Source organism: Antennarius striatus, chromosome 19 (assembly GCF_040054535.1).
Source record: "Antennarius striatus isolate MH-2024 chromosome 19, ASM4005453v1, whole genome shotgun sequence".
In the NCBI taxonomy this organism is placed as follows: Eukaryota; Metazoa; Chordata; class Actinopteri; order Lophiiformes; family Antennariidae; genus Antennarius; species Antennarius striatus.
The window spans coordinates 16,147,142-16,171,568 of NC_090794.1; the positions used below are offsets into that span (position 1 = coordinate 16,147,142).

Sequence of the window (24,427 nt, forward strand, 5' to 3'; positions counted from 1 at the left end):
ATGAAAACTCATCAAACAAGGCAGTCAGAGACTGCAACATCCCGCAACACTCCTGAATTCAACATTTTACCCTGATCTACACATTTTTGTGTCTCTGGCTTCCTGAAAATGTTGCTTTTTGTTTTGTGATTATATCTAATCAGGTTTCAGAGATTTGTACCTGAAAGGTATAAAAGTTACAAAATTGACCTTGACTTAGTTTTTCAAGGTCAAAGTTGTGATCTAATTTTAATCCTCTTGCCTCCCTGAATGTAACTCCTTTTGTTTCGTCTTTCTATCTTATCTGGTTCCTGGGATATGTGCAAAAAATATACAAAAGTTGAAATTTGAAGCGGGATGTAAACATGAATGTATTTTTACATATTGTGTCTAATCTCGTGTTAAACCATTCACACACTGGTTCCTAAACTTATTTCACATCAAGTACCAGACCCAGGGGCCCCCACTGAAGAGGTGTCAGAGCACCACCTCCATCAGGAGCCCCAGCACGAACAGCCCGTGTTCTCTGACACCACCGTAATGTGAGACCCGGTCGTCAAGACGCGCGGGGTTCCCATGGCAACAGGTGTCAACAAACCGTCTGGACGTAGCCGGTAAACATCAGGAAGCCACGGACGGGTCGTCGTGTGGGTCGAGATGTCCAGGAGCCCCCCAGAGAGCCTCATGACGGAGCTGGACGGGGAGGTCACGCGCCTGTGTGCGGCGAGAGGTCACGCGCTGCCAGACGCTACGGTGGCCTGTATGGTCAGTGAGCCGAAGAAACGGCTAGCTTTAGCTCCAGCTTTAGCCTCAGTTTTAGCTTCAGCATAAGTTTCACTTTCAGCTTTAGCTTCAGTTTCAACTTAAGCATAAGCTTGAGTTTCAGCATAAGCCTCAGTTTCAGCTTTAGCTTCAACTTTAGCTTCAACATAAGCCTCAGTTTCAGCTTTAGCTTCAACTTTAGCTTCAACATAAGCCTCAGTTTCAGCTTTAGCTTCAGCTTTAGCTTCGGTTTCAGCTTTAGCTTCAAGTTCACATTTAGCTTCAGCTTTAGCTTAAGCTTCAGTTTCAGCTTTAGCTTCAGCTTTAGTTTTAGATTCAGTTTAGCTTCAGTTTCAGCTTTAGCGTTGCATAAGTTTCAGGTTTAGCTTTAGTTTCAATTGTAGCTTTAGCTTAAACTTCAGTTTCAGCTTTAGCTTCACCTTAAGTTTTAGCTTTAGCTTTGGCTTCAGCTAGCTAGGTGTTAGCAATGCTAGCAAAGCTAAGAGTTGTAGTGAAAGTAAACTTGATCTTTGTTTCTGTATAATCATGTGTTCATGAATTATGGAATGAATCAATGCATTTTAAATAACACTTATTTTATTTGATTGCAGGTTAAATCTGTTTTACTGGACCCCAGAAATGGATGTCATGCTGAGGGACCACTAACCATGAAAGATGTTGAAGAACTTCAAGAGGTCCAGTAGAAATCCTGAGGCCAACTCCACCTCACAGATAGATCAAATGGATTGTTGGTTTAATTCACTCCATTGACAGGCATTTGTCTTCATTTTCAGAGATGCAGTTGTGGTTTACAAATGCTTATTTCTTTATTGAACATGTCAGTGGTCTGATTTAAACATGAGAAAATAAATCAATCAACTTTTATTTATATAGCGCTTCATCTAATCTGAAGACGTTTCAAAGCGCTTTACAGATAGAAAGCCAATAATGCCCTCCAGAGCAAGCATAAGCGAGGGTGGTGGGAAAAACTCCCTCATTGAGGAAGAAACTCCGAGCAGGACCCACGCTCTGGAGGGCAGTCATCTGCCTTGACCTGTTGGTTGGGAAAGAGAAATACATTGGGGAAAGAGATAGGTCAAGTAAAAGAGACAAAGGGAGAGAGGGAGAGAGAGGGAGGGAGTTGCAGATAGGCCAGTTTGAGTTTAATGTCCATAGTGCGCTGTCGCTGAATTGAGGGCGGAATTTCCAGGCCTTTGGATATCCTGTCTTCCATCTGCGTTCTTCACCTGTGGAACAGAGGCACAAAGACAGCAGCAGTATCGTGCAGACAAAGAGTGTGATTTGACAGTAGTAATAACTTCTAGGAGCATAGAAAGAGAAGGAAAGAGAAGGAGAAGTGACAGGAGCTCTAGAGTATCTCCCTTTAACGGGAGAGATGGAGAAAAATACCCTCAGCAGCCTAAGCCTATAGCAGCATATCTAGTGGGGCGTGTGTTATTTCTAATTGTAGGCTCTATCAAAGAGGAGAGTTTTTAGTCTACTCTTATATAAGCTAAGGGAGTTTGCCCCCCGGACCGAGGCTGGGAGATCGTTCCAGAATAAAGGGGCCAGATAGCTGAAGCTTCTGCCTCCTGCTCTACTCTTAACAACCCGATGGGTCAGCAGAAATCCTGCATCCTCGGATCGAAGGGCCCTGGGTGGGTGATACACTTCAATGAAATCTTCAATGTAAGATGGAGCCTTACAGTGGAGAACTTTATATGTAATCATAAGGAGTATGAATTGTATTCTATAATTAATCGGGAGCCAATGTAGTGATGCTAGGACAGGAGAGAGGGGCTCTCTCTTCCCAGTTCCAGTCAGTAAGCGGGCAGCTGCATTCTGAACTAACTGTAGAGTCCTAATAGAGGAGCTAGAACAGCCCGATAAAAAAGAATTGCAGTAATCCAATCCAGAAGTAACAAAGACATGAATGATTTTTTTTCTGTGTCTTTAAAGGATAGTAAAAGAAGGTTAAAGTGAAAGAAGGCTGTCCAGGATACAGACTTCATATGAGAATCAAAAGACAGATCTTGATCAAAAATCCCTCCCAAGTTCCTGACTTCATTGGTGGAGGATAGAGCAATGCTATCTAAGTGAATTGCAATGTTAGAGAAATCATCTCTAAGATGCTTCGGCCCAATAATAATGACTTCAGTTTTGTTACTGTTCAACATTAAGAAATTGTGAAGCATCCAAGATTTAATATCCCCGAGGAAGGCTTCAATTTAATTAGCTGATGAGATTCATTTGTTTTAATTGATAAAGATAATTGAGTATCGTCAGCATAACAGTGACAATTAATGTTATGTTTCCTTGTAATACTTCCCAAAGGTAACATACCTGTATGCAGATTAAACAGAATTGGCCCCAGAACAGATCCTTGAGGTACTCCACAGGTGAAAGTCCCTTGATCTTCAGATCAAGGGACTCTCACTTTGTCTATTGACATAGACAAACTGAAATCGGTCGGATAGATATGACCTAAACTGGTCTAGTCCTGAGTTTTTAATTCCAACTTCCTCTTCCAATCTCCTTAAAAGAATATTATGGTCAACAGTGTCGAATGCTGCACTCAGGTCTAATAAGACTAGAACAGACAGAAGACCTTTATCTGACACTGTTAAAAGGTCATCTGTGACTTTTAGCAGTACAGTCTCCGTACTGTAGTTTGTTCTAAAACTTGACTGAAAATCCTCTAACAGAGTGTTCTCTAACAGGTAGTCATTTAGTTGTTTGGCCACTACGTTCTTTAGGATCTTAGATAAGAATGGCAGGTTAGAGATCGGCCTGTAATTTGAGAGGATGCCATCATCTAGGTGTGGTTTTTAAGGAGGGGCCTGATCATAGCCACTTTGAAAGATTGAGGTACATAACCTATTTTTAAGGATTGATTAATTATGGATAGCAGAGATTTATTTATCAATGGTAAAACCTCTTTGAGGAGCGTACTTGGAATTTTGTTTAGTAGACAGGTGGTGGGTTTAGCAGAGGAAATTAGGGAATTTAAATCGGGGAGTTCCATTTGCTGAACAAACTCCAGGGTATTGCCAGAATTAGTCAATTCCTCTGCTATCTTATTTGTGTTTGACAGCACATAATGGATCTCATTTCTAAGATTTGTAATTTTGCTTTGGAAAAACCTAAGAAAGTCATCACATTCAAGATTTAAAGTAGGCTCGATACTGTTGTGTTTCTCAGTCAGCCTGGCTACAGTGGTGAAAAGAAACCGAGGGTTGTTTTTATTTTCCTCTATTAAAGTAGAGTAGTAAGTTTTTCTACTTCTACCGACAGCCTTCTTATATGACAGAAAGCTGTCTTTCCAGGTTGAATAGGCTAGGTCAGTTTTTGTCGATCGCCACATTCTCTCCAGTCTGCGGGAGCGTTGTTTAAGGTTGCGGACTGACGAGTTAAACCACGGGGCTGACGTTTACTGTTTTTTAATTTTTCTTTTTAACGGGGCTATTGTCATCAAGAGCTGTTTTTAGGATGTTAGCCACATTGTCTGTGAGAAATTCGATATTTTGGCTAGTACTGGAATAAGGGTCAGGGCAGCATACTGACTCCAAGGCTGAGGGGATTTTTTCTTTAAATTTAGTTATTACTGAATCAGTGACTGATCTAGTCAAGATGGTTTTATTCTGTGGGTTATTGTTAATGAGGGCAAAGTCAAAAGGAACTAGGGAGTCATCTGACAAAAAGTCGTTTTGCAGGAAAATCGTCAAGTCTACACCGTGGGTAAGAATGAGATCGAGGGTGTGATGCTGTTTATGGGTAAATGTTTGATTCAGTGTTAGTGTGCATTTGTAGAGGACCTGTCCTATTGTGTACATGAGGCAGCAGTGTGTGAACCCTGAGCCTTGAAGCCACACATGGTTTATATCTATTTCTATTTCTTTTATTCTATTAATTTCTATTTCTATCTATTTCTAACTCCAGCTCTTTCCTCTTCACAGCGGTGTCTACATGAACTCCGAGAGGAGTGCAGCTTGACTCTGGACACCATCAAAATGCAGCTGTATTTTAATATGAACTACACCTCTAGACGTGAGTGATGCTGACTGATTGCTTCTATAAGGATGTACAGAAGCTGTAGATCAAAGTCATTCAGACTCATTACATCGAGACTGGTGGCTTAAATGGTAGAGTGGCTCGTCCAATCATCTCGAGGTGGGAGTCATTCTCTGTTGTGTCCTTGTGCAAGACACTTCACCCACCTTACCTCACACAGGAGTATGAATGTCAGGTCGTCTTTATAAATGAGAAGTGGTTCTCAGCTGGTTGATCTTGTCCAGCAGTATATCTTTTAGAAGTGATTTTTTCCTGTATATAGTTCACTTTTCACATTTACCTGTAACACGTCTGTGAGGTTTCAATGTGAAAACCACAACTAAGCACTCTGTGTGTTCATGCAGCGGAGTTTCTTGACAGAATCCAGCAGGAGACAGAGAGGAAGCTGAGTCCATTGAGAACAGAGATCACAGACACCTGGGGGAAAACATCCAAAGAACTGAATGATTTGTACCGAAAAATCATCACCTACATCCTGCTGAGCTCCGGCATGGGCTCACCTACAGATGTAAAGGCTGAGGGAGAGGCTGCAGGTTTACCTTCATTTCTTTTTCAAACGTTTGGAGATCCAGATTCAGTGCAGTGACAACATTAAACTTACTGGGGACCAGATTTAAAGTAGTGCTTCCATTAGTTTGTAGTTTAAGTAAAGATAACTGTTTTGTGTTATGAGTTTGTCAGGGATATAAACTATACATTAATCTCACAAATTGGATAAAAATGCTAAATCTGTTTAAATATTCTACCTGGGGTAAATTCAGGAATTTCTTTGAGCCACTTACTCTGCTCTCAAACAATATGAAGCTGAAGTCAAAGATTTTAGACACACATTGTTTTAAGAACAATGTTAAAGACACATTGGCTGTGGCCTGGGGAATGTTTTCTACTCATCTTCAGTGTTTAAACCACTGAACTGTCAGGAACTGAAGACACACCGATGCTCAGTGCAGGAACTGTGTTGTGAAGTCAGGACGGTGACTTGAGATTTACAAAGGGTTAATAAACCTGGGTGGGACATTTTTCATCTTTGACTTTGACTTGGACACTAAAGGTGGTGTTTGTGGTGTTTGTTGTGTTGACATGATGTTGCTGATGATGATGATGAGTGAACTTCATCCTAATCTCGTGTCCCAGCCGCCCTGCGGAGCATCTTCCCTCTGACTGGACTGGTGGGCTTCATGGTGCTCCTGAACAGGGACAAGGAGCTGCAGCTCCATGAACTGGACTCCATCGTTACAGGGATCAGACTCTTTAACAGCGCCAGGAGGAAGAGAGGAGAGGAGGTCAACCTCTGGCATTTAGGTGCAGCACCAACAGCTAACGACACATTTAGACCACCAGGAGCATAATGGGCTACTCCTGTCCATTTGTAGTTTCACAATCTCACTTATGCATATGATATAGGTGTGCATCTCAACGGTTTTCTTCAATCTATTCAAAATGGACATTTTTAGACAGTTTTGAACTTTTGTATTGAAACATTCAAAATGCCATCTTCATTGTACTTTTATTCTGCCATCCTAATACCTCCAGAGCGATTCACACGATCACAAACTGAATTTTTTCCATTAGACGAGTATTTGTGTCCTTGGACACAAATGTTACTGTTAATATGTTAAAAAATAGTTTTAATTTCTTCTGTGATTCCAATACAAATATTTCCACCTTTCAAAACAAGAATATAATATATACGAAATATTACAGCCTCAACAATTCCACCTGCTGAGTAGAGAGAAGATGCAGGTTAGCATTATTCATCGTAGCGCTCACTGACTGTCGTTCGTTAAGTGACTCCTGGAAAGTCACATTCACATTTTCAGATCAAATTGCTGCTTTGATTTCTAATTTTTTTCACTTGCAATAATGAATTACAAGCTGGCAATATTTTCAGTGTGATATCATAAATTTGTCATTGAAGCACAGAAAAACACAGGAGCCTCCACCTGGCCCAGGTGGGTCCAGATGATCCATGGATGAAACACAGACTGTCATGGACAGATGATCAGAGAATGGGCCTTTGGTCACAGCCCCATCTAAAACTTGAACGTGTCCATCATTATTACACATTATTACACAAATACTAAGAAATCCAGACCTTATCATTTAGTAACTTATAATTTTATAAGGTCAACATGTTTTTAACGTACACCACATCAAAACACCTTCTGAAAACAGCTCAGTGATATCACACGTCATTTTGGATTAGGGGTTAATTAAACTAAAACATCCATGGGCCTGATGATTTTTAACTGGTGGTGTCACCTTATTCTAAATCTTCAAACACATTATTATACAATGTCACATTTTCACATTTGCAATGAGTTAATTTACCTATCGTTGGATCAATAGAGTTTAACTTATCATTTTATCTCACCTCACATCACCTAAATCACCTCATGTCATCTCATCTCATATCTATCTCATCTATCTTAATGATGTATGCATTTAGGAAATGAAGCACCACCACCTTCTCTCCCCAGTTCCTGGTCATGAAGATCTTCCACTCATCAGTAAAGAAATTGAAAGTGAACTGACTGCATCCCAGTGTTTGGTGTGGAGGTACACAGCTCTGCTGGAGAGGCTAACAGTTGGTGACAGTTTGCCTGGAGAGTGTGACGTATCCATCGTCCTGCTCAAACTAGCCCTCTACAATGTCAGACAACATGAAGCTTTCCTCAAGAGGCTGCTGGTGAGCTAACAGTAGCTAGACAGTGGAAAATATGAGATAAGTAAAAGACAGGAGATGAAGTCATGTTATATTGTTCCAGTTGTAATATTTTCTGTGTTTTGTTGACCACAAGGTGGAGGCACATTTGTGTTGCAAACACATTGAAACCCTGCAGACTCAGTTCTTGCCACACATGAACTTCCTCAAAGGAGCAATGAAGTCAAAGTCAGCTGTGTACACTGAAGAAGTTTTCGTAAGTTCCATCGTCACTGCTGCTGTTAACAGGAATATAAATATGTTAGCGTGGTTGGAAATACAAACACATTCTTGTTGAAATGGATTTCACGCTCGTGTTTTTGTTTCAGTTAGAAGGAATCAGACTGGGATCAGCCAAACTAAGCACATAGATTAGAAACAGGTGGAAACAGCATCTGTCCAAATGTGTAAAACTGACCCCTAAAACTAAATTACATTGAGTAATTAGGATTTATTCATTAGCTCCGCACACAAACAGAAATAGTATGTCCTAGTTTATGAGCTTGAGTCCTGTACATACTGGATTTGTTTCTTTTTTAATCACAGAACTATGTTAACTTGTTATCCTGAGAGACATTTGTGTCTGTACAGAAAAAGCTGTGCTATAGATATCCAGATGCGCTGCACAGACATCCTGGGCACATGGATGACATTGTTCCAGTATTAACACTTTGAGTCCACACACATATATAGTTTTCTTCTTTCTAGTGCAGAACAGAAAACAGTTGAGAAGCGCTGCTTTAAGCAGCCTCTTGGTGGTGCTGTAGGACATTTAGTGGGAATGGAGAGGACAGAGACGGGATGAACTCCATTTAACATACAACCTGAAAGAGTACTTGCAATGTTCGTTGAGCTACTTCAGAGGAATAACAGCAGATTTTCGACCACCATTGTACTGTTGCAATGTAGGCGGTACACACAAATAGTCATAGTTATAGTCAACTTTATTGTCAAATTTACCATACATGCAGGACATACAGCACAGATGAAATTACAGTCCTCTCAGACCCACAGGCAGTAAAAAAGACAGAAAAGAACTGTTCTTCTGTTGAAACCCAACAGAAGCCTCCACAGTAAGCAACTGTGGCGGGAAAAACTCCCTCAGTGAGGAAGAAACTCCGGGCAGGACCCACCCAACGGCCCTTGATTGGTTGGGTGGGAAAGGAAAGATACTGGGAATAGAGACAGGTCAAGGAAAAGAGAGAGACAGACAGAGAGTGTGGCAGATAGGACAGATTTGAAATTTGAAAATTTGAAATTTGAAATCCAAAATATGCTGTTGTTGCTGAAATGGGGGCGGGATTTGCAGGCCTTTGGATTTCTTGTCTTCCATAATTGTTCCCCACCTGTCGAGCAGAAGCACAAAGACAGCGTGAACAATGTTCAAATTATCTCAATTTCAGCCATGGTTCAAAGTCCTGTCAAAGTTGTGGTCTGGACTTCACAGTGAGGCTGAAAGGTTGGACATTCTCAACAACATAAGAATTAACCTGCAGTCCTTCATTGCCTATCAAGACAAAGTTTTCTCTAAAGCTCATTTGGATGGTCTGCTGGAGGCTTCAGAGGTGAAGACAGATGAACAAAGAATGGCTCAGTCCTCAGGTAGGATTCATGTCACCAAAAGAAATGGGAACTCAGTGTCTAACTGAACATATTGGAGGTCATTGTTGGCTTTCTATCTGTAAAGCGAAATGTCTTCAGATGTGATTAAGCGCTATATAAATAAAAGTTGATTGATTGATTGGTTGATATTGTCGCAGCTGGTTAGAAAATGGTTGTTCTTGTTTCTGCCTTTCAGAGGAGCGTATTGTTCCAGCTGAGATGAAACCACAGGAATGGCTTCTGCCTGAAACCATGGCTCTTTTTAATGAGGTGCAGTTGCAATTCAATGGAGCCTGTGGCTATACGCTTGTGAAAAGAGGCGGTCTGCTACTTCCAGGTACTCTCTCATGATGCACAACTATGGTTGCAGGATTAGGATATTACTAACCTGTGAAATTCAGGCATATGGGTCACTGTCACCATGATGAAAAAAAAAAATAGTGTCTTCTGAACAAATGTAAAGTTCCTCCCGCAAATCGGAAATACTTGGCAAACATGATATGATACATGCATGATCCATGATACATATTACATACATGCATACATACATACATACATACATACATACATACATACATACATACATACATACATACATACATACATACATACATACGTGTTGTGGATGTCATTTTCCACATACCTGAAGCAGCAGTGTCTCTGAGAGTAACTTCATACTCGACTCATCAATAGAGGCAATCAATAGAGTTGTACTGCACAAGCTTTAAACAAAAGCTAAACCAGTCATTTTTCCATATCAATATATCAATAACCATTTGAATGATATGCATTGTTATTGTAGTCTATTGAGTTTGAAGTGAACTGTAAGGTGTGACACTTGTTTTGCAGGTAATCCTCACATTGGAGTCCTGAAACACAAGGACAAGTTCTACGTCTTCAGCTCCAAAGACGCTGCCGTGAAGTTTGCCGAAAGTCCAGATGACTTCATTGCGGAGGTTGAAGAGAAAGCCAAGCTCTCTCCAGAACTCATTCAGCTCCTCAATCTCCACCAGCAGCCACGCTGGGTCAGTCTTTACTCTGAGGTCAGGCCTGTATCCCATTGCTTCAGTTCTGGAGGCACATGTACCACATCCATTCCACATTTTGGATGCATTCAGTATAAATGTGTGTTCCTAGTACAGCTGTTAAAGCCACTGCAAGTATGGTTTGATAATGTATTTTAATGTCTCCAAAGTCTTTCTGATGGCAGCTCTGAGACAAGCTGACTGCATCACATTCTGCTGACAGTTCAGACTCGTAACTTTTTCCAAACAGTCTTTTGGGAGTTTTGTCCAAACTTCACTGTTGCTTTGTGGCTTTTCAGATGCAACCAGAAGAGAGTGCACTGATGAAGCCCACCACCAAGTGTGAGAGCTGTACGCAGACTGACATCCACCCCATAGAGACAAACATTGTCGAATCATATGAGTGGAACGAGTGGGAACTGCGAAGAAAAGCTATTAAACTGGTGAGCTACATTTCACGAGCAGAATGGATCATTCACCGTACAGAACAGTTGTTACATGAATTAGATACAGATCATTTTCTTTTGCATTTCTTTCTAGGCCAATATCAGGGTCAAAATGACACACTCAACACAGACTGATCTGAGTTATATGAGAAGAGAAAACGACACTCAGACCTGGCTGCCCAAAGATGCTGCCTGTCAAACCAAGAGAGACGGCGAGACCACCATGCCCAAACCTCTGGTCTATGTGTCGGGTCTGAGGGGACGAAGAGAGGGACCTGTGGTGAAAACAGTCCTGACCAGATCTATTGATGAATAACCATCATGTCCAAAATGCCTTTGCTGACGTGACTAATAAAATTGCATAAGCATGGTATTATTTTAGCTGTGCATAAACTCAATGGAGTCTTTGATTGTGTGACAGCTGTTAACAAGCTGAGGCAACTGAACATAAATATCAGGTGGGGCGAGCAGTAATGAAGTCCTTGCCTCCAGCCTACTTCTCCATGGCTTTCATCTCTGAAACTGATAATGAAAACAGTCTACCACAAGGTAGGGGTAGACTGGTAGACTAGGTAGGGGTAGTCTACTAAGTAGGGGTAGACTAGGATTACCCCTACTTAGGGTTATCCCTAGGTACGGTAGACTAGGAGAAAGTCTATGGCAGTTATATGGTCTGTGTAGTGGCAGAGAAGTAACCCACGCTTTACTGAGCACCTCCCTCAGATCCACATACTCTGGTATTCCAGTCATCTCTGGCAACTCTGCTGGACGAAAACAACTGGGAGTAGACAGGGCAACCTTAAGACAGACTGCATGACAGCGTGCACTCCACTGAAGGATAGTTTCAGATGCCCAGTCTATGTGTGGGCTTTGTCTCCTTAGCCACAGGTATCTTAATATCACAGGTTGCTGAGAAGCGTGAATGAGGTGGAAAGAGGGGGTCTCTATGGTTACCCGACAAGCACATGAGAAGAGAAACTGTTTGGCGGGTAACCCGGCGGGCTGAGGGCTGCAGCTTGAGAATGAACACTGGAACAGAAAAGGACGACAGGTACCTGGGGCACCGGAACAGCTTTCCGGGGACAAAATCCGAGCTTCGGACACGGTAGGCCTCTGGACACTTGGTCGAGAACAGCGGAGGACTCTGAAGAGGTGCTGAGAGCCTTGCCAGTTGTTCCCGGAGAGTCTCCATGCTACGTTCCTGGCGGTCAGCCGAAGCCTGCAGTGTCTCAGCCAGAAAGATAAGCTGAGGGTCGTGGATTTAGATCATGCTGTTTGTGGTTCCATCTGGGCTGGGTTATTGTCGGCTGGGTTCATTTTGGTCTGATTGTTTTGTCACACCTTGAACAAGACTGGCAGGGGGAACCCAAGACATACAAGCACGCGGGTCAAGAGTCTCAAAGTTAAATTTGAAAAGCAGGGTTCAGGTACTGAATAAATAAATCCAAAAGGCAGACGAATCAGAGAAAAGACACGCGAAAAGACAAGGTCCAGGAATCAGGCAGGGTCAGACACAGAAGTAATTAAACCAGGCAGACAGATCCTGGTGAAGAAACAAAAACCAACAAATTTTTATTTTGCATTGACACTTGACAATCAACAGTTTTTCATCTGCACTTCCATAATGTGAATTTCCCTTTCCACCAAATCCCTGGGGCTAGTGAGGAAAACTCGGATTGCATTCTAACTTTCTCATAAGCCAGTTCTGAGCAGCTCCATTTGTCCTCACCGAGGGAGGAGCTCTTCAGCTTTTTAGCCCAAGGCATTTTGGACATGTTGATTATTCATCAATAGATCTGGTCAGGACTGTTTTCACCACAGGTCCGTCTCTTCGTCCCCTCAGACCCGACACATAGACCAGAGGTTTGGGCATGGTGGTCTCGCCGTCTCTCTTGGTTTGACAGGCAGCATCTTTGGGCAGCCAGGTCTGAGTGTCGTTTTCTCGTCTCATATAACTCAGATCAGTCTGTGTGGAACGTGTCATTTTGACCCTGATATTGGCCTAGAATTTTGAAATGCAAAACAAAATGTTGACAGTTGTTTTTTGGTATGGTGGATGATCCATTCTACTAGTGAAATGTAGCTCACCGGTTTAATAGCTTTTCTTCGCAGTTCCCACTCATTCCATGTAAATGACTTGACAACGTTTGTCTCCAATAGCTGGATGTTGGTCTGTGTACAGCTCTCACGCGTGATAGTGGGCTTCATCAGTACACTCTCTTCTGGTTGCATCTGGAAAGCCACAAGGGAACAGTGAAGTTTGGACAAAACTCCCAAAAGAGTGTTTGGAAAAAGTTACTAGTCTGAACTGTCAGCAGAATGTGACGCACTCAGCTTGTCTCAGTGCTGCCAATCAGAAAGACTTTGGAAATATTAGAATACATTATCAAACCATAATTGCGGTGGCTTTAACAGCTGTACTAGGAACACACATTTATACTGAATGCATCCAAAATGTGGAATGGATGTGGTACATATGCCTCCAGAACTGAAGCAATGGAATACAGGCCTGACCTCAGAGTAAGGACTGACCCAGGGAAGCTGCTGGCTGAGATTGAGGAGCTGAATGAGTTCAGGAGAGAGCTTGGCTTTCTCTTCAACCTCCGCAATGAAGTCATCTGGACTTTTGGCAAATTTCATGGCAGCGTCTTTGGAGCTGAAGACGTAGAACTTGTCCTTGTGTTTCAGGACTCCTATGTGAGGATTACCTGCAAAACAAGTGTCACACCTTACAGTTAACTTCAAGCCCAACAGAATACTATAAGAATGCACATCATTCAAATGGTTATTGATATGTTGATATGGAAATATGACTGGTTCAGCTTTTATTTAAACTTTGTGCGGTCCTACTCAAAATGATTATTAGTCGAGTATGAGATTACTCTCAGGGGCACTGCTGCTTCAGGTACATGGAACATGACATCCACTATACGTTGACCTTAAGGTGATGCTCTCAGACTGCTACTCCCTCTTTCAAAGACAAAAAAGTGCTGACTAGCTGCTATTTTGATAAGTGATGTTGACTCATAAACATGATGCTCCACCGCCTCTCAACTAAAGATTGTTAAGGGAGGGTTTGGGAAATTTTTAAAAATTGTCTCATCTTAAGTCGCTTATGGGACACAGGCTCTGCTGGACCCTATCCCAGCTGACTATGGGTGCTGGTCGGGTACACCCTGGATAAGTCATCTGTTTATTGCATGGCCACAGAGACAAACATGCACTCATGCTCATACACCTACAGAAAATTTATAGTGACAATTCATGTCAGCTGAATGCTTTTGGAGGTGAGAGGATGCCAGACAACCCGGGGAGAACCTATGTAGACATGGGGAGAACATACAAACTCCACTCAGAAACTCCCCAGGTTGACATGAAACTGGGCTCTACTTGCTGTGAGGCGACAGCACTAACCCATGTGCCACTGTGCTGCCCTAGGTGCAGTTGCTTGATCTATGTAATATTATCAATTAAATATAATAAATCGTGTATAATAAATGAAAAACACCAGGGAAACTCCTGCAACTTGAAAAGTACATACAGTATGTATTATGTATCATGGATCATGCATGTATCATATCATGTATGGCCAGAATTTCCGATTTATCGGAGGAACTTTACATTTGATCAGAAGACACTATTATTTTTTTCCCATCATGTTGACAGTGGCCCATATGCCTGAATTTCACAGTTTAGTAATATCCTAATCCTGGTCGAAGAAGGAGAGGAGGAAAGTGTGCCCGTAAGAAGAGAGAGAAGAGGAACGCCAGGAGTATAGGACTGAGAGTAGGGACGTTGAATGTTGGAACTATGACAGGAAAAGGTAGAGAGTTGGTAGACATACTGTGTGTCCAGGAGACCAGGTGGAAAGTTAGCAAGGCTAGAAGTTTAAGAGAAGGGTTCAAGTTGTTCTATCATGGTGTAGATAGGATGAGAAATGGAGTAGGAGTTATCTTGAAGGAGGAGTTTGTTAGGAATGTCCTGGAGGTAAAGAGTGTCAGATAGAGTGATGAGTCTGAAGCTAGAAATCAAAGGTATTGTTAGTGGGTATGCTCCACAGGTAGGATGTGAGCAGGAGGAGAAGGAGAAATTCCAGAGCATGCCTAGAAGTGAAAGAGTTGTCATTGGTGCAGACTTCAATGGACATGTTGGTGTAGGAAACAGAGGTGATGAGGAGGTGATGGGCAGGTTTGGTATCCAGGAGAGGAACGTAGAAGGACAGATGGTAGTTGACTTTGCAAAAAGGATGGAAATGGCTATGATAATAATAATAATAATAATAATAATAATAATAATAATAATAATAATAATAATAATAATAATGGATTACATTTATATAGCGCTTTTCTGGACACACTCAAACTCACTTTTACATTGGATCCATTATATATTCACTCCTCATTCATACTTGGTGATGATAAACTACGTATGTAGCCACAGCTTCCCTTTGGCAGACTGACGGAGGCGTGGCTGCCAATCTGCAGCCAATCTCCGACCACCACCGGAACAATCGCACACATTCACACACCAGTGAGTGTCCCACTGGAGGCAAGGAGGGTAAAGTGTCTTGCCCAAGGACACAACGACAAATCACTCGGTGGGAGCAGGAATCAAACAGCCGATCTTGAATCATTTGGACGACCCGCTCTACCACTGAGCCACAGAAGAGGCAGGAACATAGGGTGACCTATAAGAGTGGTGGTAGGAGCACACAGGTAGACTACATGTTGTGTAGACGGTGTAATCTAAAAGGAGATCAGTGACTGTAAAGTAGTGGCAGGCGATAGTGTAGCCAAACAGCATAGGATGGTGGTGTGTAGGATGACTCTAGTGGTGAAGAAGATGAAGAGGACAAAGACGGAGAGGAGGACAAAATAATGGAAGCTGGAAAGGGAAGAGTGTTGCGTGACTTTTAGGAAGGAGTTCAGACAGGTGGTCAGGAGGTGCTTCCAGATGACTGGAAAACTACAGCTAATGTGATCAGGAGACAGGTAGGAGAGTACTTGGTGTGTCATCTGGAAGGAAAGTAGATAAGGACATTGATGGTGGAATGAGGAGGTACAGGAGTGTATACAGAGAAAGAGGTTAGCTAAGAAGAAGTGGGACACTTGAGGACTGAGGAGAGTAGATAGGAGTACAGGGTAGTGTACTGTGCAGCGTACTGTGAAGGTAGAGGTAGCAAAAGCCAAACAAGGGGCTTATGATGACTTGTATGCTAGGTTGGACAGTAAGGATGGAGAGACTGATCTATACAGGCTGGCAAGACAGAGAGACAGAGATGGGAAGGACGTGCAGCAGGTTAGGGTGATTAAGGATAGGGATGGAAGTCTATTGACAGGTGCCAGTAGTGTGATGGGAAGATGGAAAGAGTACTTTGAAGAGTTGATGAACGTGGAAAATGAGAGAGAACAAAGACTAGAAAAGGTGAATATTGTGGACCAGGAAGTAGCAAAGACTAGTCAGGATGAAGTGAGGAGTGCATTGAAGAGGATGAAGAGTGGAAAGGCAGTCGGTCCTGATGATATACCTGTAGAGGTTTGGAAGTGCCTAAGAGAGGTGGCTGTAGAGTTTCTGACTGGGTAGTTCAACAAGATCTTAGATAGTGAGAAGATGCCTGAGGAATGGAGAAGTGTGCTGGTACCCATTTTTAGAACAAGGGAGATGTGCAGAGTTGTGGCAACTACAGAGTAATAAAGCTGATGAGCCATACAATGAAGTTATGGCAAAGAGTAATGGAAGCTAGACTAAGGGCAGAAGTGAGCATTTGTGAGCAGCAGTATGGTTTCATGCCAAAAAGAGTACTACAGATGCAATATTTGCTTTGAGGATGTTGATAGAGAAGTACAGAGATGGCCAGAGGGAGCTGCATTGTGTTTTTGTAGATCTGGAGAAAGCTGATGACAGAGTGCCCAGAGAGGAACTGTGGTATTGTATGAAGAAGTCTGGAGTGGCAGAGAAGTATGTTAGAGCAGTGCAGGACATATATGAGGACTGTAAGACAGTGGTGAGGTGTGCTGTTGGTGTGACAGAGGAGTTCAAGGTGGAGGTGGGACTGCATCTGGGATCAGCTCTGAGCCCTTTCTTATTTGCTATGGTGATGGACAGGCTGAAAGACGAGGTTAGACAGTTTGCAGATGACATTGTGATCTGCAGCAAGAGCAGGGAACAGGTGGAGGAGAAACTAGAGAGGTGGAGGTTTTTCCTGGAAAGGAGAGGAATGAAGGTTAGCCGCAGTAAGACAGAGTACATGTGTGTGAATGAGAGGGACCCAAGTGGAAGAGTGAGGTTACAGGGAGAAGAGATCAAGAAGGTGGAGGATTTTAAGTACTTAGGATCAACAGTCCAGAGCAATGGAGAGTGTGGAAAAGAGGTGAAGAAGCGTGTCCAGGCAGGATGGAACGGGTGGAGGAAAGTGTCAGGTGTGATGTGTGATAGAAGAGTTTCAGCTAAAATGAAAGGAAAGGTGTACAAAACTGTGTTGAGACCAGCGATGTTGTTTGGTCTAGAGACAGTGTCACTGAGGAAAAGACAGGAGACAGAGCTGGAAGTAGCAGAGATGAAGATGCTGAGGTTTTCTCTGGGAGTGACCAGGAAGGATACGATCAGGAATGAGTACATCAGAGGGACAGCACATGTTAGAGGTTTTGGGGATAAAGTCAGAGAGGCCAGACTGAGATGGTTTGGACATGTCCAGAGGAGAGATAGTGAATATATTGTTAGAAGGATGCAGAGTTTTGAACTGCCAGGCAGGAGGCCTAGAGGAAGACCAAGAGGAGGTTTATTGACGTAGTGAAAGAGGACATAAAGGTAGTTGGTGTGAGAGAAGAGGATGCAGAAGACAGGGTTAGATGGAGGAAACTGAATTACTGTGGCGACCCCTGAAGGGAAAAGCCGAAAGGAAAAGAAGAAGAAGTAATATCCTAATCCTGTGCATCATGAGAGAGTACCTGGAAGTAGCAGACCACCTCTTTTCACAAGTGTATAGCCACAGGCTCCATTGAATTGCAACTGCATCTCATTAAAAAGAGCCATGGTTTCAGGCAGAAGCCATTCCTGTGGTTTCATCTCAGCTGGAACAATACGCTCATCTGAAAGGGATAAACAAGAACAACCATTTTCTAACCAACTGGGACAATATGTTCAGTTCGACACTGACTTCCCATTTCTTTTGGTGACATGAATCCTACCTGAGGACTGAGCCATTCTTTGTTCATCTGTCTTCACCTCTGAAGCCTCCAGCAGACCATCCAAATGAGCTTCAGAGAAAACTTTGTCTTGATAGGCAATGAAGGACTGCAGGTTGAGTCTTATGTTGTTGAGACTGTCCAACCTTTCAGCCTCACTGTGAAGCCCAGACCACAACTTTGACAGGACCTTGAACCAGATCTGTAATTGAAATAATTAGAACATTTTTCATTTGTGTGTACCACCTACATAGCAACGGTACAATGGTGGTCGAAAACCTGCTGTTATTCCTCTGAAGTAGGAGCTCAGCAAACATCGCTAGTACTTTTTCAGGTTGTGTGTTAAATGGAGTTCATCCTGTCTCTGTCCTCTCCATTCCCACTAAATGTACCACAGCGCCACCAAGAGGCAAGATGGAGCCTCTGCTTAAAGCAGCACCTCTCAATTGTTTTCTGTTCTGCACTAGAAAGAAGAAAACCACAAATGTGTGTGGACTCAAAGTGTTAATACTGGAACAATGTCATCCATGTGTCCAGGATGCCTGTGCAGCATATCTGGATATCTATAGCACAGCTTTTTCTGTACAGACACAAATGTCTCTCAGGATAACAAGTTAAGACAGTTCTGTGATTAACAAAGAAACAAATCCAGCATGTACAGGACTCAAAATCATAACCATAACTGTTTCCCCCTGTTTCTAGTCTATATGCTTAGTTTGGCTGATCCCAGTCTGATTCCTGCTCCTTACTGACACAAAGACACGAGCGTGAAATCCATTTCAACAAGAATGTGTGCGTATTTCCAACCACGCTAACATATTTATATTCCTGTTAACAGCAGTGACGATGGAACTTACGAAAACTTCTTCAGTGTACACAGCTGACTTTGACTTCATTGCTCCTTTGAGGAAGTTCATGTGTGGCAAGAACTGAGTCTGCAGGGTTTCAATGTGTTTGCAACACAAATGTGCCTCCACCTTGTGGTCAACAAAACATAGAAAATATTACAACTGGCCCAATATAACATGACTTCATCTCCTGTCTTTTACTTATCTCATATTTTCCACTGTCTAGCTACTGTTAGCTCACCAGCAGCCTCTTGAGGAAAGCTTCATGTTGTCTGACATTGTAAAGGGCCAGTTTGAGCAGGACGATGGATACGTCACACTCTCCAGGCAAACTGTCACCAACTGTTAGCCTCTCCAGCAGAGCTGTGTACCTCCACACCAAACACTGGGATGCAGTCAGTTCACTTTCAATTTCTTTACTGATGAGTGGAAGATCTTCATGACCAGGAACTGGGGAGAGAAGGTAGAGGTGCTTCATTTCCACAATGCATCCATCATTGAGATAGATAAGATAGATGAGAGATGAGATGTTGACATGAGGTGAGCTGAGGTGATGAAGGTGAGGTGAGGTGAGATAAAATGATAAGATGAACTTTTATTGATCCCACAATAGGTGAATTTATTCGTTACAAATGTGAAAATGTTACCTTGTATAATGATGTGTTTGAAGATTTAAAATAAGGTGACACCACCAGTTAAAAATCATCAGGCCCATAGATGTTTTAGTTTAATTAACCCCTAATCCAACATGACGTGTGATATCATTGAGCTGTTGTCAGGTGTTTTGATGTGGTGTACATTAAAAACATGTTGATCTTATAAAATAATAAGTTACTAAATGATAAGGTCTGGATTTCTTAGCATTGGTGTAATAATAACTTAGTGTATTTGAATTTCTGATGGACACGTTCAAGCTTTAGATGGGGCTGTGACCAAAGGCCCATTCTCTGAACATCTGTCCATGACAGTCTGTGTTTCATCCATGGATCATCTGGACCCACCTGGGCCAGGCGGAGGCTCCTGTGTTTTCTGTGCTTCAATGACAAATTTATGATATCACACTGAAAATATTGCCAGCTTGTAATTCATTATTGCAATTGAAAAAAATTAGAAATCAAAGCAGCAATTTGTTCTGAAAACGTGAATGTGACGTTCCAGGAGTCACTTAACGAACGACAGTCAGTGAGCGCTACGATGAATAATGCTAACCTGCATCTTCTCTCTACTCAGCAGGTGGAATTGTTGAGGCTGTAATACTTCGTATATATTATATTCTTGTTTTGAAAGGTGGAAATATTTGTGTTGGAATCAGAAATTAAAACTATTTTTTTAACATATTAACAGTAACATTTGTGTCCAAGGACACAAATACTCGGCTAATGGAAAAAAATTCAGTTTGTGATCGTGTGAATCGCTCTGGAGGTATTAGGATGGCAGAATAAAAGTACAATGAAGATGGCATTTTGAATGTTTCAATACAAAAATTCAAAACTGTCTAAAAATGTCCATTTTGAACAGATTGAAGAAAACCGTTGTGATGCACGCCTATATCATATGCATTAGTGAGAATGCAAAACTACAAACGGACAGGGGTAGCCCACTATGCTCCTGGTGGTCTAAATGTGTCTGTAGCTGTTGGTGCTGCACCTAAATTCCAGAGGTTGACCTCCTCTCCTCTCTTCCTCCTGGCGCTGTTAAAGAGTCTGATCCCTGTAACGATGGAGTCCAGTTCATGGAGCTGCAGCTCCTTGTCCCTGTTCAGGAGCACCATGAAGCCCACCAGTCCAGTCAGGGGGAAGATGCTCCGCAGGGCGGCTAGGACACGAGATTAGGATGAAGTTCACTCATCATCATCATCAGCAACATCATGTCAACACAACAAACACCACAAACACCACCTTTAGTGTGCAAGTCACAGTCAAAGATGAAAAATGTCACACCCAGGTTTATTAACCCTTTGTGAATCTCAAGTCACCGTCCTGACTTCACAACACAGTTCCTGCACTGAGCATCTGTGTGTCTTCAGTTCCTGACAGTTCAGTGGTTTAAACACTGAAGATGAGTAGAAAACATTCCCCAGGCCACAGCCAATGTGTCTTTAACATTGTTCTTAAAACAATGTGTGTCTAAAATCTTTGACTTCAGCTTCATACTGTTTGAGAGCAGAGTAAGTGGCTCAAAGAAATTCCTGAATTTAGCCCAGGTAGGATATTTAAACAGATTTAGCATTTTTATCCAATTTGTGAGATTAATGTATAGTTTATATCCCTGACAAACTCATAACACAAAACAGTTATCTTTACTTAAACTACAAACTAATGTAAGCACTACTTTAAATCTGGTCCCCAGTAAGTTTAATGTTGTCACTGCACTGAATCTGGATCTCCAAACATTTGAAAAAGAAATGAAGGTAAACCTGCAGCCTCTCCCTCAGCCTTTACATCTGTAGGTGAGCCCATGCCGGAGCTCAGCAGGATGTAGGTGATGATTTTTCGGTACAAATCATTCAGTTCTTTGGATGTTTTCCCCCAGGTGTCTGTGATCTCTGTTCTCAATGGACTCAGCTTCCTCTCTGTCTCTTGCTGGATTCTGTCAAGAAACTCCGCTGCATGAACACACAGAGGGCTTAGTTGTGGTTTTCACATTGAAACCTCACAGACGTGTTACAGGTAAATGTGAAAAGTGAACTATATACAGGAAAAAATCACTTCTAAAAGAAATACAGCTGGACAAGATCAACCAGCTGAGAACCACTTCTCATTTATAAAGACGACCTGACATTCATACTCCTGTGTGACGTAAGGTGGGTGAAGTGTCTTGCACAAGGACACAACAGAGAATAACTGGGATGTAGAGAAGGATTTAAACCTCCCACCTCGAGATGATTGGACGAGCCACTTTACTATTTAAGCCACCAGCCCTGATGTAATGAGTCTGAATGACTTTGATCTACAGCTTCTGTATATCCTTATAGAAGCAATCAGTCAGCATCACTCACATCTGGAGGTGTAGTTCAAATTAAAATACAGCTGCATTTTGATGGTGTCCAGAGTCAAGCTGCATTCTTCTCGGAGTTCATGTAGACACCGCTGTGAAGAGGAAAGAGCTGGAGTTAGAAATAGATAGAAATAGAAATAAATAAATAAATAGAATAAAAGAAATAGATATAAACCACGGGTGGCTTCAAGGCAATTGCAAGCTAACACTGAATCAAAAATTTTCTGATGTTTAAATCAGACCACTGACACGTTCAATAAAGAAATAAGCATTTGTACACCACAACTGGATCTCTGAAAATGAAGATAAATGTCTGTCAATGGAGTGAATAAAACCAACAGTCCATCTGATCTATCTGTGAGGTGGAGTTGGCCTCAGGATTTCTACTGGACCTCTTGAAGTTCTTCAATATCTTTAATGGTTAGTGGCCCATCAGTTGGACATCCATAAACCAGCAGGATTTTCAGGCCACAGATTGTCTTCTCCATCTGCTTCTTTGGTTTCAGCTGCTCCTTCATTTGTTTGTAATTCATCTCTTTGTAAATCACGTTTGCTTCTCCTCTTCCTTGTAGATTTTGTGTGCCCGAGCACTCAGAGTGACTTCTGGTCTCTGAACCAAACTGGTCCCTTTTATAGCCAAAGTTGTTTAAAAGTGGTTGTTCCATCATAATCAAAGGTCTGTTTTCATCTTCATCTTTCATCTGTTGTTGCTAGGATACCAGCTTGTATCAGAACGCTCTGATTTTTATTCCACATACTAAATAGTTGTGATGCTTGATTTTACTCCCCTACAAGAATTAATTCATCTCCATCAATCATCTTCAACCGCTTATTTGGAACTGGATTGCGGAGGCAAAAATCTCAGAAAGGATGTTCATACTTCACTTTCCCCAGATACCTCTTCCTCTGCAGAAAGTCATTTGAACAGCTTGTATACAGGAAACCTCCGTAGTACACGCTGGAGGTCCAGGTTTAATGAAGCCAACAGGACAACATCATCTGCAAAAAGCAGAGTTGAAATCCTTTCGTCTCCAAAACGGACTTCCATAAAGATTATGAACAGAACTGGTAGATAGAGGGCAGACCTGCCGAAGTCTTTAGTCATACAGGGACCGGATAGTCCTCAGCAAAGTGCCCCAAACCCCATACTCCCGAAGCAGGTCCCCACCTCCGGTGTTAACAGTGTTGGTGGTGCTGTCATGGTTCTGTTCATTTGGTATGCTCGGCAGGTCTGTTATTACGTGAAGCTCAGGGTGTGGCTGGCTCCTAAAAGCTGAGTTTTATTGACAGTGAGTTTGTCACTAGTGCCAAATTTACCCACTGAGCCCCTTAGTGAACCCAAAGATGTGTTTGCTCTCGATGGGGGGCTTCTAGCTCAAGTTACTCATCGTACAGCCCCTTTGTCCTTGTTGCTCTCTGGGAACCATCACAAGGTAATTTCCCTGTATATTATTTCTTTCCCCCAGTTCCCCACTAATGTTATATCTCCCCTGGTAAATGCTCCACAACCCACACATAGACTGGTCTTCCTCTGCAATCACCAACTGGAGTTTGTTCTGCCACTCACATTGTTTGCATTCTGCCATTCCTGTTTCCATAACGTCCACACCTCCTCCGCCTTCACCAGTAGATCTGTTCCCTCAGAGTACCATGACCTCCAGGAAGTTTTTAGCAAGGACTGCGCCACATCTCTCCCTCGTCACAGACCTTATGATTGTGCGATAGACTTGCTCCCTGGTGCCCCATGCTTACGAGTAAGCTCTATAATCTATCCAGACCCGAGAGAGAGGCCATGGAGACCTACATTGCTGACTCACTTGCTGCTGGACTCATTCGTCCCTTATTGTCACCGATGGGGGCAGGATTCTTCTTTGTGGAAAAGGACGGGACACTCCAGCCCTGTATTGATTATAGGGGCTTAAATGACATTACCATACGGAACAAATATCCCCTTTCACTCATTGATACAGCCTTTGGACATCTCCACCAAGCGACCATCTTTTCTATGTTGGACCTTCGTAACGCCTATCACTTGTTCAAATTAGGGAGGGGGACGAGTGGAAGACTGTGTTTAACACTTCTCTCGGTCATTTTGAGTATTTGGTCATGCCATTTGGACTCACTAATGCCCCTAGGGTTTTTCAAGTGCTGATTAATGAATTATTACGGGACATGGGGGCGGCAGTGGCTCAGCGGTAGAGTGGACGTCCTCCAACCAGACATCGCCCCGACATCGGCGGTTCGATTCCCGCTCCCACCAGACATCCGACATCGGAGTGTGAGCTGACTGGGAGGCCTCAGCTCACCTCCCGGCCACTGCCGAGGCGCCCTTGAGCAAGGTGCCATCCCCTTACAAGTTGCTCAGTTGGGGCTCTACCTGAAGTGGCTGCCCTTGACTCTCTTCCTCCCCATGTGCTGTGATATTAAATGTATGCTCGCAGGTCACTTGTGTGGTGTGTGTTCAGGGGGGCATGCACAAATACTGTATATCCTACTAATACTGTGTATCCTGCATGTAACACAAAATCATGTAAAAAGAGTGAAAATAGTAATTTCCCAGTAAAGGGGATTAATAAAGTTCATCTTCATCTTCTTCTTGCAGCAGGTTAGGGTGATTAAGGATAGGGATGGAAGTCTATTGACAGGTACCAGTAGTGTGACGGGAAGATGGAAAGAGTACTTTGAAGAGTTGATGAACGTGGAAAATGAGAGAGAACAAAGACTAGAAGAGGTGACTGTTGTGGACCAGGATGTAGCAAAGATTGGTCAGGATGAAGTGAGGAGGGCACTGAAGAGGATGAAGAGTGGA

General features: G+C 42.6%; 2 protein-coding genes across 6 annotated transcripts; one reads left to right on the top strand and one right to left on the bottom strand.

Moving 5' to 3' along the window:
* Positions 1-500: 500 nt before the first annotated feature.
* Positions 501-10,981, top strand: cfap206 (cilia and flagella associated protein 206). 5 transcript variants are annotated; one of them, XM_068342993.1, is made up of 12 exons: positions 501-744; positions 1,353-1,436; positions 4,698-4,788; positions 5,157-5,345; positions 5,947-6,114; positions 7,293-7,501; positions 7,614-7,733; positions 8,920-9,118; positions 9,315-9,455; positions 9,968-10,161; positions 10,443-10,586; positions 10,684-10,981. In XM_068342993.1, the coding sequence occupies exons 1-12, from the start codon at positions 637-639 to the stop codon at positions 10,903-10,905; spliced, it is 1,869 nt and encodes a 622-aa protein (XP_068199094.1). In that variant the 5' UTR covers positions 501-636; the 3' UTR covers positions 10,906-10,981. The 5 variants fall into 5 exon arrangements, with proteins under 5 accessions (XP_068199094.1, XP_068199095.1, XP_068199097.1 ...); XM_068342994.1 differs by having other exon boundaries at positions 505-744; positions 9,968-10,143; XM_068342996.1 differs by lacking the exons at positions 501-744; positions 1,353-1,436 and adding an exon at positions 1,453-2,430.
* A 1,196-nt stretch (positions 10,982-12,177) lies between these two features.
* LOC137613669 (cilia- and flagella-associated protein 206-like) lies at positions 12,178-21,178 on the bottom strand. Its single transcript, XM_068343050.1, has 9 exons — positions 21,038-21,178; positions 20,269-20,436; positions 18,863-19,071; positions 18,631-18,750; positions 17,777-17,975; positions 17,537-17,677; positions 13,122-13,297; positions 12,678-12,821; positions 12,178-12,591 (listed from the first exon to the last, which is right to left on the bottom strand). The coding sequence occupies exons 1-9, from the start codon at positions 21,078-21,080 to the stop codon at positions 12,370-12,372; spliced, it is 1,422 nt and encodes a 473-aa protein (XP_068199151.1). The 5' UTR covers positions 21,081-21,178; the 3' UTR covers positions 12,178-12,369.
* Positions 21,179-24,427: the final 3,249 nt, after the last annotated feature.

Excerpts from the sequence above, each read along its gene's own strand:
- cfap206 (XM_068342993.1), top strand. The coding sequence starts at position 637 with ATGTCCAGGAGCCCCCCAGAGAGCCTCATGACGGAGCTGGACGGGGAG. Across the intron at positions 7,502-7,613 it reads CTTTCCTCAAGAGGCTGCTG|GTGGAGGCACATTTGTGTTG; the intron begins GTGAGCTAACAG and ends GTTGACCACAAG. Across the intron at positions 9,456-9,967 it reads AGGCGGTCTGCTACTTCCAG|GTAATCCTCACATTGGAGTC; the intron begins GTACTCTCTCAT and ends CTTGTTTTGCAG.
- LOC137613669 (XM_068343050.1), bottom strand. The coding sequence starts at position 21,080 with ATGGGCTCACCTACAGATGTAAAGGCTGAGGGAGAGGCTGCAG. Across the intron at positions 18,751-18,862 it reads CTTTCCTCAAGAGGCTGCTG|GTGGAGGCACATTTGTGTTG; the intron begins GTGAGCTAACAG and ends GTTGACCACAAG. Across the intron at positions 13,298-17,536 it reads AGGTGGTCTGCTACTTCCAG|GTAATCCTCACATAGGAGTC; the intron begins GTACTCTCTCAT and ends CTTGTTTTGCAG.